The sequence below is a fragment of the Aethalodelphis obliquidens genome, unplaced genomic scaffold (assembly GCF_003676395.1).
Source record: "Aethalodelphis obliquidens isolate GAN/ISIS:26980383/991018 unplaced genomic scaffold, ASM367639v1 scaffold2, whole genome shotgun sequence".
Lineage (NCBI taxonomy): Eukaryota > Metazoa > Chordata > Mammalia > Artiodactyla > Delphinidae > Aethalodelphis > Aethalodelphis obliquidens.
This window is the reverse complement of record NW_020837946.1, coordinates 8,601,135-8,627,672: the sequence shown is the minus strand read 5'-3', so window position 1 is coordinate 8,627,672 and position 26,538 is coordinate 8,601,135. Positions and strand designations below refer to the sequence as shown.

At 48.8% G+C, this 26,538-nt stretch overlaps 1 protein-coding gene and 1 pseudogene across 1 annotated transcript; one reads left to right on the top strand and one right to left on the bottom strand.

Annotated features, from left to right (window-relative positions):
• The first annotated feature begins 6,982 nt into the window (after window positions 1–6,982).
• Window positions 6,983–15,633, top strand: LOC113625205 (protein FAM136A-like; annotated as a pseudogene).
• Window positions 13,112–16,945, bottom strand: GPR55 (G protein-coupled receptor 55). The gene has a single exon (XM_027118729.1). It carries the CDS (start codon window positions 16,939–16,941, stop codon window positions 15,916–15,918), a length of 1,026 nt encoding a protein of 341 aa, XP_026974530.1. The 5' UTR covers window positions 16,942–16,945; the 3' UTR covers window positions 13,112–15,915.
• Window positions 16,946–26,538: the final 9,593 nt, after the last annotated feature.

The window sequence follows — 26,538 nt, the reverse complement described above, 5'->3', positions numbered from 1 at the left end:
GTCTGGATTCACTCCACCTACCCAGGCCTGGGCTTCTCCAGGAACAGGGGGCACACGCCATATTTGCCCAAACCTAGGGCAAGCCTGGGTATGAGGCATCTCCCACTTGGCCATTAAGAAGATGCGTATGCAAAAGCAATAGTTTTCTCAAATGAGAAGATCCAATTTGAATATACAGCCTATTAGGGGTGTGTGTGCCATTGTTCAAATGTCTCAGGGAGTAGTTCATGGGTGCGTTTTTAAAGACATATTTTAATTTCATAAAAGGTAACTAGTACATTAATTTGAAAATGTTGCTCCTTTCCACTTTCACATTTTATGGAACATTTTTATCTCAACTTTTCACTAGCCTCTTGGGTGTCTGTGTCCTCACCATCCCTTGGGCCAAGTTAAGCCACCAGGGGCTTCCGAAGCCCATGACCTCCGCTCGAGGCTCAGTTACTCAGATTCAGCACTTTTGGAATCCTTGTGTGACACAATCACTGGCCATTTTACCCCATAAGTGCCCCTTCCTGTGATGTTGGAGGCTTAGAGTTTTTATTTAACCTTAAGATAAATGTGACCTCATTCATAACTGGTGATGTGGGACATCCCAGGCACCCGAGCATTATCATCACTTCTACGAGGGTGGTGAGGCTCTTTGTGCCCAGTTGGGGATAAGGGCTTTGGGGGGGAACCCTGGCTCTCTGTTACCTCCAGCAGGTGCTATGGGGCCTAGGATTCAGGTGGAGTCGAGCCTCCAGTTGCCTCCTGGTTTGAAGTGAGGGCTGGGACAATGATGATGGCTGCAGCTGTCAACTAGCAGGTATTTATCGGCTCCGCCGTGCGCCCAGCCTGTGCCAGGCCCGCGAGGCAGAGAGGGGATGAGAGCCCTCGCTGGGAGTGCGCCCAGCCTGTGCCAGGCCTGCAGGCAGAGAGGGGATGAGAGCCGTCGCTGGGAGAGACAATTAAGAAGGACCGTTTCTGTGTAGAGCTCCGTGCCCAGTGCACTGCGCAGTGGAGGGCCGAATCAGGCGGAACAGACCAGGAGAGAAGTCTGCTCTCCGCCACGTGCTGACTGGGGGAGGCTGGAGGGCGGGCTGCGCCCACATCGGGAGCAGACTGGTCACTCTGTGACGGCTCAGGGTGCTTGAAGAGCCCCGAGAGGATCTCAGAGAGGGAAGGGAGGGCCAGGCACAGAGACCCAGAGCACTGTCGTGGAAAGAGCCCGCACCTGGGAATCGGAGAGCTGCCGCCACTCATGCCTCCATTCACATCTGTTTCCACATCTGTAAAACAGTTCCCTTCCAAGGCAAGGTCCTGTTCATATCTATTTCTAGTGACAAGTCCTCTGTTTTATGGGATCACCCTTACTTTTTTTTTTTTTTAAGATTTTGATGTGGAACATTTTTAAAGTCTTTATTGAATTTGTTACAATATTACTTCTATTTTATGTTTTGGATTTTTGGCTGTGAGGCGTGTGGGATCTTAGCTCCCTGACCAGGGATCGAACCCACACCCCCTGCATTGGAAGGCAAAGTCTTAATCACTGGACCGCCAGGGAAGTCCAGGGGTCCCCCTTAGTTTAATCTCCAAACAGAAAGACTTGTGATTTCATCCCACATTCAGTGGGAACACTGGCGTCCCCACAATAGTCTTAGAGGTCCCAGGGGAAACGGTCCTGGATCCTACAAGTCTGTATATCTGACCCACATGGTCACCTCTCCAATTCCCTTCTCCCATAAAGGACGACTGACATAGGCTATTGAGTGCGGGATACTCTATGGAAGCCCAGGGCTAGTGGATTATAACATACAGAAACTTAAAACGTACCCAAGCCCCTTTCTCTGCCCAAGGATTTCCCATCGGCCTGTGCCGCCCCCTCCCCAGGTGCGCTGATGCCAGATGTTCCACAGCCTTGGGAAGTCTTGGCAGTACCTCACCCATGCAGGCTGTTTCTGTAATTTCAGAAGCATAGGGAGTATTTCTAAAAGTGTTTCCCCTTTGCTCTCTTGATTTCTTCTTTGAGTTATAGCTTGTCCCAGTTTCATTGTAAATATCCCAACAAAGAAGAAATCACGTGGCCAAGCAGTTAAAGGAGTAACGAGTAACGACTGATGATGAGAAGCAGATGGCCTGGTAGTGTGGGGAGAGCAGTAGAAGGGAGGGGGCGCTGGAGGAGTTGGGAACCTGAATTCTCAAGCTCACCAAAGGCTGTATCTGCTGGCGTGATTGGAGATGCTTTATGGGGTGACAATAAGGTGCCCCTGAGAACTTTCATGTAAGGTTAGGTAAGGTCATCCTCTGAGAATGGAACTTATTACAGCAGCACATGGGAGGAACAGTAATAATTAAAATATCATCTATAATAATATGATGATAATGTAACAGGTATGACCTGCTTCACCAACTTAGATTACAAATATGTTCACATTTCCTTTATTGCCCCAATTCATTGTTTTAGTCCCCGTGTGTCTTTGGGGCACGAAGAGAGCTGCCCCATATTATTCAAAACTCTCAGCGTCCAGGGGGAGGTCAGCTTTGTTTCTTCACACCGGAAGAATCAGGGTCCCAAGGGCCACTGCTACGATTGCTCCTTGCTGTCACAAGGTGTCGCTATTGAAGCTCGCGCTCACAGACGATGCTGCTACCCTGGAGGGTGGGATGCCCTTCACGGACTAGGTGCAGGATTACAGCTCTTCTTAGTCTACTTTCCCACACTCAGCCATCACTGCCCAAAGCACGGCCCCCGGGGCGTGGAGGCTGGGTGGGAAGGGTAATTAGCATACGCCACCTTCCACACCGGCCTCAGCCCTCCTCCTGTGAAATGAGAGCAGCACATCAGCCCAAATCCCCCTTCACTCAAGGTGATTTAACTGGAGGGCTTCTCTGCTCTTCCCTACCACTGCTCCTTGGATCACCCTAGCTCACCTGCACAGGTGTGCCTGACTTTGCATCTCAGAGATCAGGGCTGGGATGTGGGTGCTTCTGTCTTCAGAGAGCCCCAGGGAGTCTCACCCCTACCAGCAGGGGCGGGCCAGCTTCTGCTAAGCGCCACAGCTCACACCCCGAGAGAAAGAGGCTGGCACCCTGGTGGCTCACCTTTGCATAACCAGGGGGGCACACAGAACAGGGTAGTGGTTACCAGAGGTGAAAGAGGGTGAGAACTGCGTAAAGGGGATCCGCTGTACGGTGACGGATGAAAACTCCATTTTTGTGGTGAGCGTGCTGTAAGGTACATAGAAGTAGAAATATAATGTGCACGTGAAACATGGGATGATATAAAACAATGTTACTTCAATAAAAAAATGAATCTAAAACTAAAATAAAGAGGGCACACAAATGATCCGTCTCCAGAGGAAGAACATCTGTTCCAGGTATCGCTATGTCTCTGCCTCAACCAGGAGCTCTTAACCTGGGAATCAGGAGTGAGAGCCAGGGGCGGCGTCATGAACTGGTTGGGGAAAAGCATTAGGTATTTATTTTCACGAATCACTGATTGAAACTAGCATTTCCTTCCTTTGTGCTTACAGGCATCACACCACAGTAGTACATACGGTGCCTGGGACTTTGTCACCAGTAGAAATCACAACTATTTTCATATAGCACCACAATTGCTGTAGATATTTTAAAATGTTATTTCAGCTCAGCGCATCACTAATTCAAGATCATGATAAGTTATTGAACCTGTCACTAGACCTCCTTTATCCAAGGCCTCGATAAAGCACATATATTGCTCTATCACAATTCTTAAATTCTGTTCATTGCATTTCAGTATATTTGGTTTCCTTTACCATCCTCTGTATTTTACTTCATGCATTTAAAACTATGATCCTGGGCTTCCCTGGTGGCGCAGTGGTTGAGAGTCCGCCTGCCGATGCAGGGGACGCGGGTTCGTGCCCCGGTCCGGGAGGATCCCACATGCCGCGGAACGGCTGGGCCCGAGAGCCGTGGCCGCTGAACCTGCGCGTCCGGAGCCTGTGCTCCGCAACGGGAGAGGCCACAATAGTGAGGGCCCCACGTACCGCAAAAAAAAAAAAAAAACTATGATCCTGGGGAAAGTGCATAGGCTTCCCCAGACTGCAGGAGGAATCCATGACACAAAACTCATTAAGACCCATGGCCATCCAGAGAGCAACTGGCCACTGTTTTGTTTAAAAAAAAGAAAAAGCACCTCACCACAGTTCTAAGAGCTGATATTTACGGAGCCCTTACCACATGCCAGACATTTTCTATGTGTTGTTGCGTCACAGGTAGAGCTGTTATTTCCATTTAAAGCTGAGGCACTGGTGCACTGAACGACGTAACTTGGCCGTGAGAGCACAGCGGTCAGGGTAGGAGCCAGGAGTCAGCCTTGACCTTTTAACCCAGCGCTGAGATTTCACCATTTTCAGTCAGGCTGCCTCCAAGGTCCCAGGGAGCTCGACCTGAGTGTAGCTCACCCTCGAGGGCTGAGGGCCGGGCCATAGCCAGCTCAGGCCAGGGGAGGGAGGTGGTCTCAGGGGGTCCAGTGTTCAGCCCACCTGGGGTGACCGTGGCCTGCTCTCATCTTATAGGCACCAGGCAACCTTCAGTCCCCCAGGGTCACCCCGGCTCCCTGCCCCTTGCGGGCCTGGATAAACCTGACCAGAACCCCAGTGTCATGGGCTGAGGGGGACAGGGCCCTCCCCAGGACAGCCACGCACTCCAGGGCTCACATCCTTCCTCATCTTTCTTTTCCGTGCTGCTTCAGGCCATCAGCCACCACGACTTCCTTCCCTGGTTCCACAGCGTTTGCTCATGCCAGGCACTGCAAGATTTTCACCATTTACTGGAGATCGTCCAGGTCACACATGCCCTCTGCCATCCTTCGCGTTCTTTCCTGCTTCCTAACACTCTCCCGTCTCCCTTCTTCCTTCCTTCTTTTCTGAGGCAATAGATCCTGGCCCCTTTCTCTCTTGGGACAGCTCCTCCCATTTTCACCTCCAAAGACTTTCCCCAATACTTTCTTTTCTGAAGGGGAACTTCGGTAAATAATATTTTCTCAATCTAACTAATTACTAAACTGAGTCCTGTCTTAGTTCAGGCTGTTGTAACATAATACCATGGACTGGGCAGCTTAAACAACTAACAGACAGTTAGTTCTCACAGTTCTGGAGGCTGGAAGTCCGAGATCAGGGCGCCAGGATGGTTGGGGTCCAGTGAGAGCCGTCTTCCTTGTCCCAGACTGCTGACTTCTCACTGTGTCCTCACATGGTAGAAGGAGCAAGGGAGCTCTCTGGGGCGCTAATAGGGGCACTAATACAGGCACTAATACGGGCACTAATCCCATTCATGAGGGCTCCACCCTCATGACCTTATCACATCCCAAAGGCCCCACCTCCTAATACCATCACATTGCGGGGAGAGGGTGGGATTTCAACATATGAACTGGGGGGGGGGGGGGGGCACAAACATTCAGTCCATAACAGTCCCCAAGTGTCCCAACTGAGGGAGGAGGGAGCCCTGAGTAGGTGACATGTTTGAACTTGGTCCTTGGAATTGAACATCACTCATTCACATCATTGATACCATGGCTTTTTCAGCTGATCCTCTGTGCCGTCCAGCTACCAGGAGCCACGGAGGCATCAGCTGGGCACTGAGAAAGCCCACCCTGTAGCCCCAACCCCATCGGCCTGCCCACTCAGGATGGGGCTCTGCCCTGAACACACTCCGCACCCTCACAGAGTCCCAAAGGTACTTCAAGGCAAAGACCCCGGGTCTGGTTTCTCTAAAGACCCCATACCTGTGTGCCTAGGTCTCCAGCTGCCTCAGCTCCCGGAGACTTTCTCTGTCTAGCTGTCCATTTTGCACTCCTTTCTGAGACAAGGCGACCCACTCTGCCCTCTGTTGTTTCCTACCCTGTCTCAGACCCAGCCACTTGCTTCCTGGGGCCGGCTACGCCTTCCCAGAGCGCAGCTGGGAGATCCAGCCAAGTGGCTTGAGCTGCCCACCAAACGTTGTGCCTGCCTGCCTCTCGGTGGAGGTGAGCAGCCTGGGCCCCCCCTCCGGTGAGGACCTACTGCCCAGCTGCTCTCAGGTCCTCGGCGCAGGGGACCTCCTATCCAAGGTCACACATTCCCAGGCCCGCATCTGAGACCGGGTCACGTGGGGTCTACAGGCCTGGAGTCCCGTTCCAACTTGGGATGACTCTGAACGGCCCTCACAGCGGCAGGGGCCTCGGGGCACTGGCTGGGCCACAGCTGGGCCTGCATCCCGGCTCAGCTTCTCCATCACTCCCACTGCTTCCGTCATCTCCCTTCACAGGCGTTGGTGCTGAGAACCCTCCTTAACAAACCGCCCACACGCTGCGATCCAACTCGGAGACAGCTTTTCAGGACACCCAACCAGCAGGGCAGGCATCCTGGCTCCAGCCTGGGGTGGAAGCCAGGCCTTCACGAGGAGAGAGTGGGGTTGGGAGGAGGTATGGGTGATGGGGGGGCCTTTGGGTACCACTGGAGCCCCACAGTCTTGACCACTCAGACCACAGGCCTCAGGATGCCCCACATGTGCCCACAGGTTAGGGCAGCTGGTGTTGGGGTGCTTCTGTAGAGTCGCTCGGGGGACCTGCCCACCACGGTTCCTCCTCTTTTATCGTTTTACACATCAGACCACCGTGTCCTGCCATTCAAGCTGCCATTGAGATGTTTTTTGAAGTTTAGAAACCACATGCCACACCCAAGGCCTGCAGCCGGTTTGGGTTCGGAAATGGCCCTGTTCTCCGAGCCCGTGCTCACTGACCTCTCAGAGGGGCTCGGAGCCCACTGTTCTGCCCTTCTTTTCCCACACAGGAGTGGACACACAGTGGCCGCTCAGGAAATATGATGCCAGTTGAACTGAATTGAAGCTGAAAGTGGTTCCACCCACAGATCACAGAGGGCACTCGTCCATCAGGACCACAAGGGCCAGGAGGAGCTGGTAAGAAGCCTCTTCTGGCGGGAATCCATGTGGGCGCCGGTGCGGCAGGGGGCAGCGTGGGGTCACTATGGTGGAGCTGCAGCAGCTCTGGGTGCAGGAGGCGGTGGACCCCTGGTGAAGAGTCTGGAGAGAGAGAACATCCGGAAGATTCAGGGCCTCAGGTTCCGGTGCAGCACCGGCTGCTGTGAGGACAGCCAGGCGTCCGTGCAGCAAGTGCACCAGTGCGTTGAGCACTGCCATGCACCTCTGGCTCAAGCCCAGGCCCTGGGGATCAGCGAATTGGAGAAGTTCCAGGACGCCTGGCCCAGTGCACCATGCATTGCAACAACAAAGCCAAAGATTCAATGGATGCGGGGAGTAAAGAGCTTCAGGTGAAGCGGCAGCTGGAGAGTTGCGTCATCCAAGTGTGTGGATGACCGCGTGGACCTCACCCCAGCCATGACCAAGAAGATGAAGGAGTCTCTCGTCCACTGGGAAATAGATGTCTGCTATTGGGCATCAGGGCTGAGGGCAGGAATCTATTTAAAAAGAGGAATGGGGGGCTTCCCTGGTGGCGCAGTGGTTGAGAATCTGCCTGCTAATGCAGGGGACACGGGTTCGAGCCCTGGTCTGGGAGGATCCCGTATGCCGCGGAGCAACTAGGCCCGTGAGCCACAACTACTGAGCCTGCGCGTCTGGAGCCTGTGCTCCGCAGCAAGAGAGGCCGCAATAGAGAGGCCCGCGCACCGCGATGAAGAGTGGCCCCCGCTTGCCTCAACTAGAGAAAGCCCTCGCACAGAAATGAAGACCTAACACAGCAAAAATAAAATAAATAAATAAACAAACAAGAAAGGGGAATGGGGATTTGAGTCTTTAAGGAAAGTTTATGAATGAGGAAATTAAGGATGCCAGCAAGTTTCAGCAAGTTTCAGTCACTTGCCTCTGGACACTGGTTCCTCTGTGTTTCAATCCTAGAAAGTGAAATGGAAAAAACACTGGTGCTTAAATTTGGGTCAGAGATAGTACAGGAGAGTTTTTGTGAGCCTGAATTTCATGTGGCCAGGGCTTCTCCTGACGATAGGCAATCTCCCTTGTACCAAACCAGAGCCCTCCACAGTACCAGCTTCTCTTAGTACACAGATGCCAACAGGCTGGCAGGTTCATCTGACACACCTACGATCTGGTGGGGTGTGAGAAGAGGTGTTTCTGTTTGTTGCCAATCTCCTGTTTGCCAGAAGGATCACCACTACACCTTCCACAAACTGTGATAAATCAAAATCCAGGAGGTCCCTAATTTAGAACGGGAAAGGGGGCTTCTGGGGTTTTGTTTTGCTTGGTTTTGTTTTCTATACAAGGGCATGAAGTTACTTAAGATGTAGAGTTGGGAGCGGTAGTTTGGACAAAAATTTTGAAAGAGTCCATTTCTGGCCATCAAGATGTGGATGTGCATTTCTTAAAATTCTCACACACGACATCTTTCAGCCTGGAGACCCTGCAAAAACGTAAGAAGCGATATCACACCGGTAGGGGAAGCAAACCCTCCCTCTCCCTGGCAGCCATGGTGGGCCCTGAGGCTGTCTGCAGCAGACTGACAAGACAATCTCGCAGTGACACTCACCCTTGAAGGCAAAGAGGATTTTGATTGTGCTATGTGCTAGTGTTCAGGAATGAAGAGTGAAAGAGGAACTGTTGGCTGCTTAATTAAGAGAGTTATGAAGTACTGGCTTTGGAAAAATCTGGTTTTCAAAGAACAGAATAGAGTGAAAGCCTAAACCCAGTATTACTTACTCTGCCCCCTGAAATAACAGAGCTCTACTGAGACAGTCCCTTGGCAACACGAAGGTCAAGGGAAAGAAAGTCAGCAGCTCGGGGGCGAGCTGTGACTCCTTTAGTGCAAAAGAAGGACCGCCCTCTGTTACCAAATACAACCTTTGCCTGGGCTTTTGTGACATGCGTTCTTCTTGCTCCAGTTCTAGCATCTTATAGTTTTGATAAGGACCTTGTTACTTGAAATGATAACATAGCCTGTCTGTTTGCCATTTCAAGACTGTGATATATTTTCCTAGTGGTTTGGTTTTAAAAATAAACAGGATTTAATTTTTCTTCCCCCCTCCAAAAAAAAAAAACAAAAGTCTCTTCCATTCCCTCTGCCTGAAAAGGAAGCCAGGTTTTTTGTCCAGAGGTCGGGTAAAGAAATCCCTGCAGGATGTTGTGGGTGGGGAGTACAGAGGAGTGTGGCCGGGCTCAGTGAGGTTAGAGCCCCAGCTCCCCGAGCCCAGGAAGGTGCAGGCTGTTATAGTTCCCCAGAAGAGCCAGGACAAGACTCCACCTCCCCATGGAGTGGCAGGATGGCCGAAGGGAGCCTCGGGCTTGAAGGGGAAAGACCAGTTAACACCAAGTTCTCCGGGCCGCGGGGATGAGCTTCATGCCCAAGTGTTTGAAGGGACTGTTAAGTGGACACCACAGCTGTGACCAGTGTGACCTGAGACTCAGAGGCTCCCGTAAATAGTGCAGCCACTGAGGGACCCCATCCCTAGGACTTGTGCAGGTCCTGGGAGAGGGAGGGAGCTCCAGATGATGGAGCTGGAATATCCTACAGTAAAGCTTGATGAGTTCAGAGCAGGTGACATTCAATCTGAAGAAACAAAAGAAGCACAACACTCCTTTTGCTCCAGATCACAGAGTAAATCCGTGTGCAATGGACTGCATGGTGCCCCTCCCCCCAAATTTATACACAGAGTAAATCCGCGTGCAATGGACTGCATGGTGCCCCTCCGCCCAAATTTATATGTTGAAACTGTAACCCACAATGTGGCTGCTTTGGAAATAGGGCCTTTAGGAGGTGATTAAGGTAAAATGCGGTCATAAAAGTGAGACGCTGATCTGACAGGATTAGTGTCTTTATAAGAAGAGACACCGGAGCTCACGTGCACGTCCTCCTCCCTCCCTCCGTCCCCACCACGTGAGGACACAGTGTGAAGGTGGCTGAGAGCTCTCATGAGAAACCACACACTGTCGGATCTTGAATGTAGACTTCAAGAACTGTGAGAAAGAAATTTCTGTTGTTTAAGCCCCTCAGTCTGTGGTGTTTTGTTATGGCAGCCCTGCAGGTTATACACCATTCCCTCCCTAGGGATGGGTTTTACAGCGTGCAAGAGTTTCCAGCTCCATTACATCCATTTTCATCCCTATTTTATCCATGTGGCTTAAATGTACCAGCCTCTGAAGTCAAATTTTCTTAATACCCAAGAACCATCAGTTTGCTCCCGTCAGTGCAGATGTCCATTTTCTGCCAGGTTCCCCTCCGCAAGTACTTCTGGGTCTCCTGCCCCAGGACATGCTGACAAGTCCCCCAAACGCCTGCTGGGTTTCCATCTACATGAGCTCCACTCTGCTGCACATGCTGGATTCCCATCAGTGAGAGCCGAACCCTGGCTCCCACTTTAAGTCTGTGCTGAAGACTGGAAAACGGGAAGAAAAACACAGCCAAGAGGCTTGTCTCTGCCATCGGAGGCGGCCCTTCCCAGAATCCAGGGGCAACAACACCTGGCACATCTCGGGGGGAGGTCTGCCCACCTGTCTGGTGCCAGTACTTTGGAAACTTCCTTGACCATCCCAGACCCTTGGCCATGAGGCCTCTCTGCCCTTCAGGGAAACCCCACCATCCACTCCAAGAGCTGTGGTTTGGCCCTGGACCTCACCCAACGATTCCTGGGTCATTGGACGCCTCGTTCAGGCACCATCCATGAGGATCAGCTACTTGGATCCTCTGCATTGAGCCAGGGCAGGTCTGATAATTGCACACCTTTCCAAACCTCTCTGCAGCCTCCACTGGTCCTCACTCCTCCCTGAACGAGAAGCCATGCACACGTGTCTGTGCACCGTCGCCCATGATGTGCAGCCCTGAGCCCCCCTCAGAGAGGGGTCTCTGGCAGCAGAACACACTTCACAGAGATGTTTGTTACACAGACGCACCCTGAGGTGCCTTTTGCGTGACTGTAGGTGCCCCTCAGAGCCTGAGGTCTCAACAGCCTCCCTCGCAGGGTTACACTTGCTTAAGCGAGGTCCCCAGAACAAAGTCTGGCTGAGGCTTCCAGGTGAACTCAGGGCCCCTGCCCCCCGCAGCAGAAGCAACGTCAGGCTTTGAAGTGACAGGGCTTCGGAGACTTCAAAGCACCGAGGGCCACATTTAGCTCCCGATCTAGCGTCCTGTGGGCCCTCATGCAGCGGCTTTGTGCAGAGGACACATCTCGCAGGCTTGTGGCAGGGGGTGGGGCCTGAACTGGGGCAGAGGGGCGTCTGTTTGTCCTTCCACCCCGAGCTCCCGAGTCCGCCTTGACCCGCCTGCCATACGCTCTCCCTCAAATGCCCACTCACAGCTCTGAGTCCTGGGCTCACTTGAGAAGCTGGCTTTGGGTGGAAAAAAGCCAGAGGCAGCTGCAGTGGTAGTTTCAGGGGTTGTTCTCCCCCCACCAAATATCTCTGTGGTACTTTTCTGTGGGTCTTTGAATCCTCTCCCCCCTCGGCAGTGGGGTCTCACGGTGGCCCTGGAAGGTCACTGCGCACAGCACAGCCTACCCTCTAGGGTCAATGGAGGGTGGTCTGGTGTGGGTATCACCACCATCCCCACGTGGTTCCTACGTAGGGGCATCCCTGTCCCTTTCTCGTGACTGTTCTGCACACCAGACACTCCTCACACCCACACGGTTGCTCTTCTCAATTTCTCTCCTCACTGATCTCTCACCAGAATCCTTTTTAACCTCTCTTAGTCTCTACAGGTGCCCACCAGGTGTCAGCCATTTCAAGCATCTGTGCAATCACTGTTTATTTGTGGTAACAAGGCTGTTATCTCACTACAAATGTCATTAGTATCTTGTAGCAGCTACGTAGCATCCATACAGTGACTCTTAGCTTCATAGGGTCCCCAGAGAGACTCAGTAGGAATATAGTGGCAAATGCAGTTGGTGGACCAGCATTCTCCATGCAAATGTTCCCTGGGGGCCAATATTCCAAGGGAGGGTCAGTCCTTGCCCCTGAGGGGATGTGGCCCAGATGTGGCTGGCTTCTGGGTCAGCAGAAGATGGCTGTTGAATCAGCCTTCTCAGACTGCCATAACAACATACCACAGACCTGTTGGCTTTCACAACAGTTCTGGTGGCTGGAAGTCCAAGATCAAGGTGCCAGCAGGGTTGATGTCTGCTGAGGGCTCTCTCTCTGCGTTGCAGAGGGCTATCTGCTCACTGTGTCCTCATGGAGCTCCCATTCAGTGTATGGGGCAGGAGGAAGCAAGCACTCTGGTGCCTCATCCTATGAGGGCACGAATCCTGTCATGAGGGCTCCACCCTCAGGACCTCATCTTAAGGAGATACTTAGGAAGATACTTAGGAAGGAACCTAAGTATCTTCCAAAGGTCCCATCCATAAATACCATCACATCGGGGGTTAGGGCTTCAACATACGTTTTTGGGGGGAGACACAGTTCAGTCCACAGCAGCCATCAAGGAGCAAGGATGCCCCCAGTCATCCCTTGGCACGCAGGCCACAATGGGGCTGTGCTCAGGACTGTGGGGGACTCAGGAGAACGGGGTGGCCCAGGCCAGCGCCTGGCTGTTCACACTCTCCAGGAGCTCTGGATAGGTTAGTAGGATTCACATGGGATGAGCCATGAAGGAAAACTCAGATATAACCTGGGAGAAACGGACTCACTCTGTGGGTGGTCAGAGAAGGGAGGGGTCATCAGTGGAGGACTTCTGGAGAACTGGCTCTGTGTCTTCAGCCTGTTAGTGGTCAACAGGTCTCCTGAGCTGGGCCACACAATGTGTGCACAGGACTCAGGGCCTTTGGAGGCAGCTCCAGTGTCATGGTGGTGGTGGGACAAGATGGCGGGAGCAGGGTGGAGTGGACTCAGAGCTGGAGGGACCACAGCCTGTGGGGTCTGTGTGGCCCAGTTGCTGTCCCAGAGAACCAAGTACCCAAGTGGATGTGAGGGCTACATTTAGACCCTGCAAGGTCTGGCTCCTGGCCACCTGGGACAGGCCCCAGCTGTGCTCCTGGGACAGGCCAGAGGGTGGATCTCTGTGCTCCCAGACTCCGTATCCAGGTGGCTTCTTCGACATGGTCCCTTCATAGTTCCTTTGCCCAAGGTTATTGGGTCACCTGAGAAGGGCCATCAGCAACCAGCTCTTCTCTGAGGTCAATAAGGGTAGCCCAAGACAAGGTTACTCAGCATCATCGAATCTATTTATTTGGCAAATCAGATTATTCAAATTAGTTTTCCAGTTAATTGTCCTAGGTTCACACATGTACATATACCCTGTGTATCTCAGATTTTTCCAGATTAGGAGTACAAATAAGGCCAGACAATGTCCCTAAGCCTCCATGGGTTTTAGTAGTGAAAATTTCAGCCTCTTCCACAACTAATGTCAGCCGTCCCTAACCCACTGACTGCCACTCGCTGCAGGGTGGGCCCTGGATGCATCAGCACAGTAACCTTAACCCTGACCCTCTGCCCCTTCTGTGCCTGCTGGGCCTGATGACTTAGCCCAGAGTGTGGACCCTCCTATAGAGCAGCCTAGCCTGCAGCTCTGGGCCTGTGCCCACTCCCACAGACCCTCATGGGTCCTCTGTGACATGCAATCCAGGATGGGTCCTCATAGGGAGAGAGAAGAGGCCCATCTTCTCCCCCTAGCGTGTTGGGATCAGTCAGCGGTTCCCAAGGCTCACCTCCACAGTTGTCACATCAACCCCAGTGTGCCACATCCTTCCAAGGACCTACACCTAATAGTTACGCAGCTTGTGAGTCTATACTCCCCTCCGGCCCTCTGTCCCCTGGCTCGGCAGAGTCATGCTGCCCACGAGACAAGACTGCATGTTTGCAGACATCACTGGGGATGATGGGTCATCAGGGCCCCACCATCCCTTTCCTCTTTAGAAGCCTGTCTGGCCCTAAGCACACTGGTAGATACAACTGCAGCATGAACCGCGCCACTCAGCTCCACTGGGCAGGCTCCCAGCTCCCAGTGCAAAGAGAGAAACTGGAGGTGGGCGGTTCCTAACTCCACCCACCCATGGGCTCTGACCCCATCCAGCCCAGTGTCCTGCTGGATACATGTCTGGCTTTCTGAGACTAGCACGAGTGTGCCTCAGCCCAGGATGGCCACGGGACTGTGCAGCCTGTAGGCAGGCGGAGGAGTGTCCAGGGCTTGGAGCAGCTGGGCAGGACTCATCTCTGGGTCTGCGGAGCTCCTGCCCCGGCTGCCAGTTCATGGAGGCCCAGTCTGAGGGGCGGGAGCCTCTGGTCCTGGCCGTGATCACTGCTCTGCACCCATTTCTACCCTTTCTTCCTCACCGTTCCCTCCAGCCCCACAGAGTGCCACCTGACCACTGACCGCAGGGGAGGGGGGAGAAGGTGGGGCTTCTGCCCTTCTATGGCTCTCAGTCAAATTGAGGATTCTCAGACAGGAAGCCGCTCTGCCCTCCATCCTTCCTGCTGGTCTCACACCCCAACCCCCAACCCCTCACAGAGCCCCAGCGCTTCAAGCCTGAGACTGTTACCCAACCTCACCTCCTCCTTCCTCAGGGTTTTATCTAAATCGCCCTCTTTCCCCCCCCGACAGCCACCCCTCCCTTCCGTCCACCGCTTAGCGGTGGACGCCTCTTCTCCTGAGGTATAGGCGGTTGCTTCTCTTCCTAAAGTAACCCCCCGACCCCGTTCACATTGTCTCATTTGTTACTTCTCATCCCACTCACTCCGTCTTGCAAACCACCCCACAATTTATCCTGATCACCATTTCACTCTCCGGAGGCTGAGTCAGTGGCAGGCTTTCAGCTGCCACCACTGCACCTTCTCTAGAGCATGAGAGAAGCCCAGTCCAAACTATGATTCAATCGTTTACAGTTTCCAACGAGGAACTGCCAAGAGCTCTGTGTCGTCAAGATGGTTCCTCTATTCCTGGCTGCCTCATCTTCTCCCTCCCAGCCACCGGATGGGGACATCTCTGTGGATGGTGCCACTGTGGCCGGCTGCCCAGCCAGGACTCAGGTGGGCAAGACAAACACCTTGTTCTCCTCTGGCTGAACCGAATCAAGTGTGATTCCTTCTCATCATTCTCAAGGAAACTAAACCTAATCAACAACATCGTAGCCTGTTCAAGAGAGCAAGCTGGTCATGTCCAGGAATTTCCCACTCCCAGGCTTGTCTCTACTGCCTCTCCTCCCCCTGGGCCAGAGCTCAAACTCCACGCAGTGGACGCCCCCATGGCAATGCGGGAGGGGTTGCCCAATTCCGGCCCTTGGCCTGTCTCCTACCTTTCCCAGGTATACCCTGCCCCCTCGTGGCTCTCAGGTGTCACCAGTGCCTTTCCACTCTGTCCCCACTATTTTCACAAAGTGTCCACAGCATCACAAAGCCTGGTCCACACCAGCCTGCCTCAGTCCGTCTGCAGCTTTGTCCTGGGCACAGGAAGGTGTGACTGGCCTTCCAGGCCTTTCCAAGGCCCATAGAAAACTCGGGGCTCTCTGCACATACTTGCTCTCCCCAGTCACACATTCCGCTGGCATCTCTGTGAGGTCATGGGCCAACAGAGCTCCAGAAGAGACCAGAAAGTACAGCTGCTCCACGCCGGGATCCACAAACCAAAAAGGAGCTTGGTCCATCTCTCCCACTCCATCTCTCCTCCATGCCAACCCTCTTGATTCTCTCTCCTAACTCCTCTCTCTCTTCCTTTCCAGAATCTTCTAGCCTAACAGAAGGACAGAGGAGAGCTGGGAAACAGCCTTATTCAGATGGTCTCATTCTCTTTCTCAATTCTTCCAACCTCATGCTTTTTAGGCTTAGAAATCAAGAGTTCACCTGGGTCTTAGGTTCTTCAGAGCTCCCCAGACACTGAGTGGTTTATATCAAGTTGTCGGGGTGCTGGGGAAAGGGTTTGGGGTCACAGTGAGCAAAGATGTCATTCAAGTGAGCATCAGAGGGACGGCACACCAGTAAATGTGCCATGTGTCAGCCCCCCATATCAGAGCCCTAGGAAGAGGTATCTGCTATGGAATTCAGACTGAGGTTTCCTTCCTCCAAGCTCAGCTTTCTTCCCTTAGCCATGGTGGTCATGGTATTCTGGAGGACCAGCTGGACCCTGGAAGGCTGGTGGGCCATGATGTCCATGCGGAATTCTTTGATGACAAAGTAGTAGCAGAAAACATCCAGGCAGCAGTTGATATTGGAGAAACACATGGACAATTGCAGGAACAAGATGATGTTCTGCTTGGCTCTGCACTCCACGATAAAGCCATTCCTCACCAGGAACTGCAAGAGGAAACTCAGGTGGACTGGGAGAAAGGAGACCACAAAGACAGCCAGACTGGCCGCGATGGTCCAGATACAGGCCTTCTGCTGGACCCAGTCCTGGGTGTGGTCCCGACGGGCGACCAGAATGCAAATGCTCCTGGAGGAGCAGAAACCCATGATGCTCATGGGAAGAAGGAAGCCGAAGACCTCGAGAGGGAAGAAGACCTTGGCACTCCAGGTGCCGTCAGACATGTTGTGGAAGCACGTGTAGTTTTCCACTTTCCCATGGAAGCTATAGATAGGGGTGCTCCCCACCCACACCAGGACCCAGATGGTGAAGCAGATCCCAAAGGTCTTCCTGGGGGACCGGAGGTGGCTGACCAGGAGCGGGTACCGGATGGCCAAGAATCTGTCCAGGCTGATGTAGCAGATCGTGAAGATGCTCCCATACATGCTGATGAAGTAGAGGCACTCCACTAGGGTACAGAGGGGAAGAAGGGGAGCCTTCACGTGAGACAGGGCCATCTTGAATGGGAGAGAGAACACCAGCAGCAGGTCGAAGACCGCCAGGTTGATCATGTAGATGGAGGTGGCAGCGTAGCAGGGCCACCTCTTCTTCAGGAAGGAGCTGAAGCCTCGGATGGCGAGCAGATTGAGGAGCAGACCGAGGAGGAAGGTAGGGGTGTGGACAGCCAGCTGCACGGTTTTCATCAGCACCTCCACGTCATGGAAGGAGCAGTTCTCACTCTGGTTTAGCTGGCTCATGTTCCTTCCTACAACGTCAACGGTAGATGAGATGAAGTTCCTCTTACCCTCTAGAACTGATGGATTCTCACGACTTGGTCAAGAATCATAAACATGACCCCTTTCTCACACAGCAATCTATGCTCTTTGAATAACGATCAGAAAATGCAGGAAGAAAAATTACCTCGAAATCTGTGTCCCAGATAGAACCACCGTTACTTTACGTATATGTGTGTATATATATATGTATGGGTATATATATATATATATATAAAGTATATATATAATTCCAGACTCTTTCTGTACACACACACACGTGTGTGTGCCTTTATCTTTAATAAAAACAGAATTGTGCACAAGCAACTGTCCCTTTTTTTCCAATCAGAAGTCTTTCTGTTGAAAGTAGTAACAACAACATAAGCCCTGACCCTGGTTTCATGGACCTTTGATGAACTGGTTTCATCAAAGAGTGAATTTCACAGAACTGGAAACATGAAAACTAGGGCAGGGCTGACTTGAGCTGCAGATCGTACAGCTTCAAATGCTGTTTTCAGGACCCAGCTCCGCTTTATGTGTTGCCCCTCTGCTCCACCCCACCCCCACCCCGAAGGTTGGACAGAGCTCACCCCACCCCCGCATGTAGGGCTGGTGGCAATCGGTGCATCACATTCCCCTGGACACTGTCATAGGTCCAGGGATGAACAATAGACCCAGAGGCGATGAAAAGCAATGAAACTCTTGCTTGGGTTTCTAGGAAGGGGGTTGGGGCTTTTTCTTTGGGATTTGGAGTTGGGAGGATAAAGTCTGAAGCTGTTAAAGCCTCTTGTTCTCCGAGGAGAAAACCAGACAGAAATTGGAGAAACATGGAAGAACGAACATTCCCAGAGGGAATGAAGTAAGGGCTTGAGGTCTCCTCAAGGCAAAGAAAGGCCTTTGGACAGGTAGAAAATTAGAGCCGGCCTCAGGGACAAGACGATCAAGGCTGCAGCTGTGGCTGCAGATGGAAGCTGGAAGCCAGCAGAGACAGGGAAGTCACAAGCCCTTGGGAAGGAAGGAGCTGAGTACTTTTAAGACCCTATAGAGAATGCCACTCCAAAACCCCCTCTAACTGCTAGCAAAAAACAAAACAAAAAAGCACATCTATCTCTCATCCATTGAGCGCTATATATAGTAAATATGTAATATACATTATTTGACTTGGTGGCTTTCCAAAAATTCTACATTTTCCTATGTGCTAACTTTTCTTATAGGTTTATGTCATGAGACATCTAGGAAAATGTATTTGCTCGTATCCAAAGCTCCAGACTCCTGTGGCCTGTGAGAACGGCACCTCCTGAAGGTGTGCAGCATACGCCCCAGGTGCACCTGCCCCGACACTCGGATGCCTGGAATAAATTAACTGCAAGCTGGCAGGCTGCCCCCTCCCAACAAAATATGCCGAACTATCCAAACAAGAGTATCTCAAAAAATAGCTAGAATAGTTTGGAACCGACAAGATAAATTTCAAAAATGGTGAGAAGGGGCTTCCCTGGTAGCGCAGTGGTTGAGAGTCCGCCTGCCGATGCAGGGGACGCGGGTTCGTGCCCCTGCGGAGCGGCTGGGCCCGTGAGCCATGGCCGCTGAGCCTGCGCGTCCGGAGCCTGTGCTCCGCAACGGGAGAGGCCACGACAGTGAGAGGCCCGCGTACCACAAAAAAAAAAAAAAAAAGAAAAGTGGTGAGAACAGGCAAGAACCCAATCCGATCCAACTGAAAGGTGTTGCAGCACCAAAGAGGAAGACTCATTTGGCTCAGAGAAGTCACCTTCAACATCAGAAACAGCAGAAAACCAAGAACCGCAAAGATAAGAACAAATACAAGCTTGTGCTTAAAGAGATTCGACAAGACTGCAAAAAAAAGGAACTTGGGCATCTGGTTTTGGCTGGGTCATGCTCAGGCAGACTCCATGGGTGAACCCAGTGCACATCGCTGATGATTCAAAGATTAGAACTGAAGTGGCCAAGAAAAGAATCGGTGATGCTCAGAGATAAACCCAAACTCAAGCCCACAACACGGCTGAATTGAACAAACCGATGCAAAACAGAGGAAAATGGCCTGACGGAAAGCATCCATTCTAGGACGCTGGGGTTTGTCTGAATTGATTGTACCAGGTGTTTGTGTGGAAAAGAGACAAAACTCCGCTATCAGTGTCCTTCAGCAGGACGATCCTAAAGGCCACATTTGAATTGCTGAATTACTTCATTTTTTAAAAATATTTATTTATTTATTTACTTGGCCGTGCCGGGTCTTAGTTGCGGCGGGCTCTTAGTTGTGGCATGTGGGATCTCGTTCCCTGACCAGGGATCGAACCCAGGCCCCCTGCAATGGGAGTGAGGAGTCTTAACCACTGGACCACCAGGGAAGTCCCCTGAATGATTTCAAATGGGAGCTTTTCAAATGGTAATTTTTGAAGCTAGAAAAGCACTCTGTGGACTAGCAAAAAGAAATTACGTTGAAAAAAATACTTCCAGCTAATGGTAGAGTGAGCAGAGACTCTAAAAAATAAATCCTCTGAATTCCCTCTGAAAGTTCAAGGAAACCATCTTTTAAACAATCTTTTTTATAAAAAGATCAGGAACTTCACTGGAATAAGATAAAAAGGCTTCAGGCTGCAGCAAGAGATAAAATACTCATTTTTTTCTCAAAGATGGGCTGCCAGTAAAAACCAATCTACTTGGTAGTAGGAGCCAGCAACCTCCCCACCCTTGATCCGTTGCCTGGAGCTGTCGATAGCTCCTGTTCCGGTCAACTCAGGGACCCACTGCAATCAACTGATCGCACTGTAAGGTGGGTGGGTGGGAGGCTGCGAAGCAGATGCTTAGACAATATTAGACACTTGACAGATTTACTAGGGGAAAGGCCTGTGAAGGATAAAGGGAAAGGGATAGGAGTGGACAGGGAGAGCCCTCAGACCACAGTGCAGCTCTGAGAATGATGGGCCAGGTCGACGGAGGGTCCCTAAGCACAAGTTGCCCCTTGGAGAAGTTCCATGTCTAGCAGGAATCTCCCAGGACCAGTGCTTCCACGGAGCCCAGTCGTTAGCTAGAGCATGGCCCCAGCTGGGCTGTCAGTCACCAGGGCCCTGTTTCCAGCCTCATACTAGGAAGGAAATAGAATGAATGGGGAAAGGTCATGGGTCAAGCAAATCAGGTCTGTGAATAGACGTGAAGGGCCTGAGAGGACCTTTGTTAACCACCAGCAGCTGGTGCCTGAGAGGTGGGGCTGCACTGAAATGAACAACAGAGAAGATGAGAACTTGGGTTAGAGGAGCCATGTTTCACTCAAAATTTTTGGAAAGAAAACCACTCCCAGATGTCCCACTTATACCTTTAAATGTCATTAATACAGAACCTTACAAACATCTGTGAACAAACCAACCCAGTCTCCTGGAAACCTCTCTGAAAAAATAATTAATACCAGAAAAGTTTTGAGGGAGAAAATTTGAGCAACACGAATTCCATGCCCAATTGAGTGGCTGTTCAGGTGTGAAGGTCATAGACAGCCACACTCAGGTATGTGTGGCTTCCAGGAGAAAACTGCCTCCAGGAGGCAAAACTTTAGATCTCCAAGAGATACTAACCATAAAGGATGCAAACATCTAGGTGGGAAAGCTTGGAGCTGAGCATTAAAAGCAGGAGACTGGAAAGAGAATGAAGCTATGATGAATATAGTTAAAGATTTAAAAGAAAAAACAGTAAAAGAGATCATCCATGTCTTTAAAAAAAGACAAGCTGTAATACCTCAGATAAATTAACAAAGAAGGAAGATGTTCTTGGGTTGAAGGAGGCAGGGGTGGTGGAGAGTACTGAAACACAGGCAGAGCAAACACTCCGTAAAAGGAAATTAAAAGTGATTGTTCTGGGGCTTCCCTGGTGGCGCAGTGGTTAGGAATCCGCCTGCCAATGCAGGGGATGCGGGTTCGAGCCCTGGGCCAGGAAGATCCCACATGCTGCAGAGCAACTAAGCCCAACAACTACAGAGCTTGCGCTCTGGAGCCCGCGAGCCACAGCTACTGAGCCTGCATGCCACAACTACTAAGCCCGCGAGCGTAGAGCCCGGGCTTTGCAACGAGAGAAGCCGCCACAATGAGAGGCTCGTGCACCGCAGCAAGGGGTAACCCCTGCTCGCCACAATAAGAGAAAGCCTGCGTGCAGCAACGAAGGCCCAAAGCAGCCAAAAATAAATAAATAAATTTATTTTAAAAAAATGAAGAATACACTTTATAAAAGAAAGTCATTGTTCTGTTTTTTTAAATGTGAATTTTACAGAAAGCGTACGATTTTTTTTTTTGCGGTACGCGGGCCTCTCACTGTTGTGGCCTCTCCCGTTGCAGAGCACAGGCTCTGGATGCGCAGGCTCAGCGGCCATGGCTCACGGGCCCAGCCACTCCGCGGCATGTGGGATCTTCCTGGACCGGGGCACGAACCCGTGTCCCCTGCATTGGCAGGCGGACTCTCAACCACTGCGCCACCAGGGAAGCCCTGTACGATTTTTTTAAACCTTCAAGTAACCACTGACTCTTACAAACAGGATGCTTATCCTCAAAATCACTAAAAAAGGTAAAAGGAAACAAAGAAATCAGACAAAATAGCAAAGAAGTAAATAGAATGGGAAAAAGTACCTAAGCATAGAAATCACAGCAATAAATATGAAAATTTCAAAATATTTAAATTAACCAACATTTTCAGTTCAATTACAAAATAAAATTCGACTCTTTGTTGCTTATAAAGGACACACTTACGTAATGACAGAGAAATATTCAAAGTAAAAGACCTGATGAGATAGAGGACAAATATCAACAAAAGGAAAGTCAGAGTGGCAACATTCATACCTAGCACTGTAGAACTCACAATTAAGCTACATATCAGGATTAAAAAGTTTATTTTATGTTAATGAAAGAAAGATCTTAAAGGCAAATATAGGAATCTTGTTCACTGAAGGTTGTTGTATAAAAGTACATAAAGTACGATTGTTAAAATTCAAGAGCCATTGGCAAAGGTATGGTAGTGTCAGATTTTAATACACTATAGATTTGAACAGATCGAGTTGGCAAAGTATAAATTAGAATATATAATTATATAAATAGTATAATGAATATAATTTAATTAATAGCTCTTAGATTTGATTTTGAATAAATAGGCAATCCACATTTTTCTCAAGAGTCCAAGAAACAGTGGTCAAGATGAATTACCTGCCTAGCAAAAACAAAACCTTCCATTAAAAGAAAAGCAGAAACTGGGGACTTCCCTGGTGGTCCAGTGGTTAAGACTTCACTTTCCAATGCAGAGGGTGCAGGTTCAATCCCTGGTCGGGGAGCTAAGATCCCACATGCCCAGCGGCCAAAAAACCAAAACATAAAACCGAAGCAGTATTGTAATATAAATAAGAAGGCAATGTAAGCTTAGGTAGAGAAGAGAGAAAAAATGAGAAGAAATGACCTTATTACTTGTGTGCTAATCCATTTGAAAACCTTGAAGTAGTTGAAAATTTAGGGGCAAAACATAATTTACTACAATTAATACGAGTTAACACAAGTAGTATTGATTAGATCAACAACCATGAATGAAACTGAGAATGTTATCAAAGAATAAACAGTTTCTAACATAATTTTGTTTGGCTCTAGCATATTTTAAATTTCAAGGTCGAGATGATTCTCATACTCTGTAAACAATTTCAGAACATAAGATAATAATAATGAATTTCTGTTATGAAACTAATTTACCCAAATACCAAAACTTGACAAATGTAGCACAAAAGAGAAAAACAATTGCTCAAATGCATGTATGAATATAGATGCAAACATCTGAGTTACAATATTACCAAATAGAACTCAGTATATTAAAATTATAAATCATCGTTTTACCAAGTCAGATTTACCATAGAAATGTAAGGCCTTTTCAATGTCAGGAAATTTGTTGATACTGTGCGTTACGTCATCACGGCAAAAACGAAAAGCCATCTCATTGTATGATAGTTTTTCCACAAAAGTCATTTAAATGAAGGAATAGGATACTTCTTACAACACCTGATAAAGAGTAACCTGTTCACTTTAATAGCCAACTTTACATTTAATGGTTAAAAAAAAAAGAGGCATTCTTGTTGAAATTGGACACTTGTCAACACCCAGAAGTTCCAAATAATGTGCTAGACTATTAACAGAACCCAGAAGAAGAAATGAGGGATTCCCCTGAATCAAGAATGCAAATGGAAATCTTAGTCAATAAATGATGTTGAGACTATCAGTGAACAATTCGGGGGTAAAAACAACTTTTAGATCCTCATCTCACACCAAGTAGCAAAAGAAATTCCAAATTCATTAATAAATTAAATTTCAAAAAAATCAAACCATAGAAAAACTAGATGAAAAATTAGTGGTCAATTTATAAAAGCCAGTGGAGGGAAAGAAAAGCTCTTTGTCAACTTAGAATGGCTGAAAAGCAAAAGAATCAGAAAACAGACAGGACAGGTTTGACTGCACAAAATTAGGAAATTTATTTTTGTTAAAAAAGTTTAACAGGGCTTCCCTGGTGGCGCAGTGGTTGAGAATCTGCCTGCCAATGCAGGGGACGCGGGTTCGAGCCCTGGTCTGGGAGGATCCCACGTGCCGCGGAGCAACTAGACCCGTGAGCCACAACTACTGAGCCTGCGCGTCTGGAGCTTGCGCTCCGCAACAAGAGAGGCCGCGACAGTGAGAAGCCCGCGCACCGCGATGAAGAGTGGCCCCCGTTTGCCACAACTAGAGAAAGTCCACGCACAGAAACGAAGACTCAACACAGCCAAAAATAAATAAATTAATTTAAAAAAAAAGTTTAATATCAGATAATATACTGGAGGAAAGGAAGTACAACAAATAGGTTAAATGATGTTCCTTCTCTAAGAAGAATATTAAAAAATGTGTAATATCAAGACCCACAATAGGTAAACAGGCAAAGGACACAAATAATTCCCATAAGATTTACTAAGAAATAAAATTTTTGCTTATATAATCAAAGAAGCTGTCAAGGGTTCCGTGAAACAGTCACCAATATACTGGTGAGTATACACAAAAGTACCCAACCTTGGGACGTTGATAACTTATATTACAAGCCCTAGAAATCTTATTAGTCTTTCATTCAGAGATTCTAAAAATTTACCTTAAGTAAATTATGCAAAAGAAGGAAAAAATGTGTACAGAAATATGTTCGCTTTAATATTTTTTTCTGATAGCAAAAAATACACGCACGCATTTAAATGTCAACAAGAGCTTAATTTCACTATGGTAAATCTCTACTCAATGGAAAATTTTTGTCTGCCTGTGTTATGTTTATACTGACTACATTAAATAAGAAACCCACAAACTACAGAATTATACATTCAGAATGATTTCAAATATGATTTAAAAAACCCACGCAGAGGGAATAAAACCTAGAAAAAGTTTCCAAATGCCAAACGTTGGTTGCATTCTAACAGTTAGATGGGGGGTGATTTTTAAATCTTTTATCTTTATCTCACTCTTTCGTGTGTGTGTGTATTTTTCTAATGATAATATGAAAACAATTGAAAAATTGTTTAATGCATTAAATGCTGGGGAAAAAATAAGAAAAATAAGAACAGCTTTTGACTTTCCCTTAAAAGAAGCAACATCTGGGTGTGTGCTTGAGGCAAGGTGGGAGCGGAAGGGAGGTTTACACAGAATTTAAAGGAATGCATTGAACTAACAGATGCTCAGTTGATGAGGCATAAATCTTGCCAGGTCAAAGATTTCAACATGGAGTGTCAGAGGAACTTGGGAACAAAGCCTGAAGTGACAGAGAATTGGACAAGTGAGGAAGCTGGTGCCGCCTAAGCGACCGGAGAACAGCCACAAGAGCCCGATACCCGATAAAAAGCAAAGTTTCCTCAGTCCGCAGGTCAGCCATCACATCATGAAAATTGTGCATAAGGAGGAAAGAAGAATATGAAAGAGGCTCAAAATGCCAGATGAACATTGAGTGCCAGAGAGTGGGTGAAGGGGAGGGAAGACGTTTAAACACAAAGTTCAGAGAGCTATTCGTAGAAACAAATGTAGACATTAAAATTTAACTATTTTCTAACGTGGGTATTTAGGTTAAATTGCCTTGTCTATTTTAAAGGGACAAAGGAAGAGAAAATTCACAGTAGACACTGAAAGTGAAAAAAAACTGCAATGTCTCAATATAGAAAGCAGACGGGCAACCCCATGGAGGTTTAGACAAATGTAACAATTATAATAAAAATTATAATACTCCCTAACCATTATATTAGCTATAATACTTCTTATCAAAGGGGGAAGCCGATAAAATATTAAAACTCCATCATCTTGTACCAATAAGAAACACACAAAAAAACACAAAGGCATAGATAGAGTAAAATGATAAGATAATCTACCGATCGTCAGGCACACAGAACGCTAGGAAAGAAGGAAAGACGACAAAGTAATTTTTTTTAGTAAAAAGAACTGAGAGAGTAACACGGAAACCCCACAAGGTAAATGTTATAATAAACAATTAATACGTAAAATTTATGTTCCAATGAGCATAGCCAAGAAATCCATGATGGGAACAAGCAGAAATGCAAAACAAAGTAGAAATAGAAATAGAATTGTACGTAGAGACCTTAATGCTCCCCGCTTAGAATATCACAGATCAAGTAGGCAGAGCTGTTTAGAGCCCAGTAAATAAGGCAGAACTAGCAGATTAGTGAGAACTACGTCATAAATCAACGGAATACACGCTCTTGGGGAGAGGACAAGTGTCTTTCAACAAACTCATCCCATTCCTGGGCCCAGCCAAGGACTCCAAGGCAATGGCAATTCCACTCTTCTGTTCTCAGATCCATTTGCTGCAGCAAATAAGACACCACAGCATTTGCTGCAACACCGTGATAGTAATAATATAGAATAAGCATTTTTATGCATTCTCTTAAGCAGTCTCTTAAGTAATGTGTCCAAGATAAAATCAGAAGTACATTACTGAAATACTGGAAAGGAACAAATATTTATATATAAAACACAGATGCAGTCACCGCTGAAAGGAAAATAATTCCTAAGTAGTCTCGTAAACAGGAAGACAGTGAGAAACGAGGTGAACCCCGGCTACACTCGGAAAATCTAGAAGAGAAGCGTGGCGGACCTGTGACAAGTGGCCCTTGCGCTGCTCTGATCACCCAGGCACCAGAGGCTGTATGTCTGCAGGGGCTGCATGCGGAGGGACTGGGAATGTAAAGGAAGGACTCGGGTTGTTCATAATCTATAAAAGAATAGACATATCAGCGTCTCCAAGGCTCAAGACAAGCTCCACTGTGTGACTCCACAGGGCCACAAAAGAAACGGTTTCCAGGTGCTGTAAAAAGCAGATCTATCTTGCTACCAGAAGTCGGAGAGCAGACCAAATGGCCATGTAATGAGCTCTCTGTCCCCAGAGGTATGCAAGCAAAGGCAGAATATCTGTTTATTCAGAATGTTGTCAAGAAAATTCACGTATATGAGAGGTTTTCTTTTTAAACCCTGAAATAGAATATTCTGTCAATATATCGTTTTCTAATGTTTAGTGAAAAGGAGAGAAAACATCTCGTACAGGATAAAG

Bases quoted from the DNA above. Each gene is read 5' to 3' on its own strand.
- GPR55 (XM_027118729.1), bottom strand. From the start codon at position 16,941: ATGAGCCAGCTAAACCAGAGTGAGAACTGCTCCTTCCATGACGTGGAG.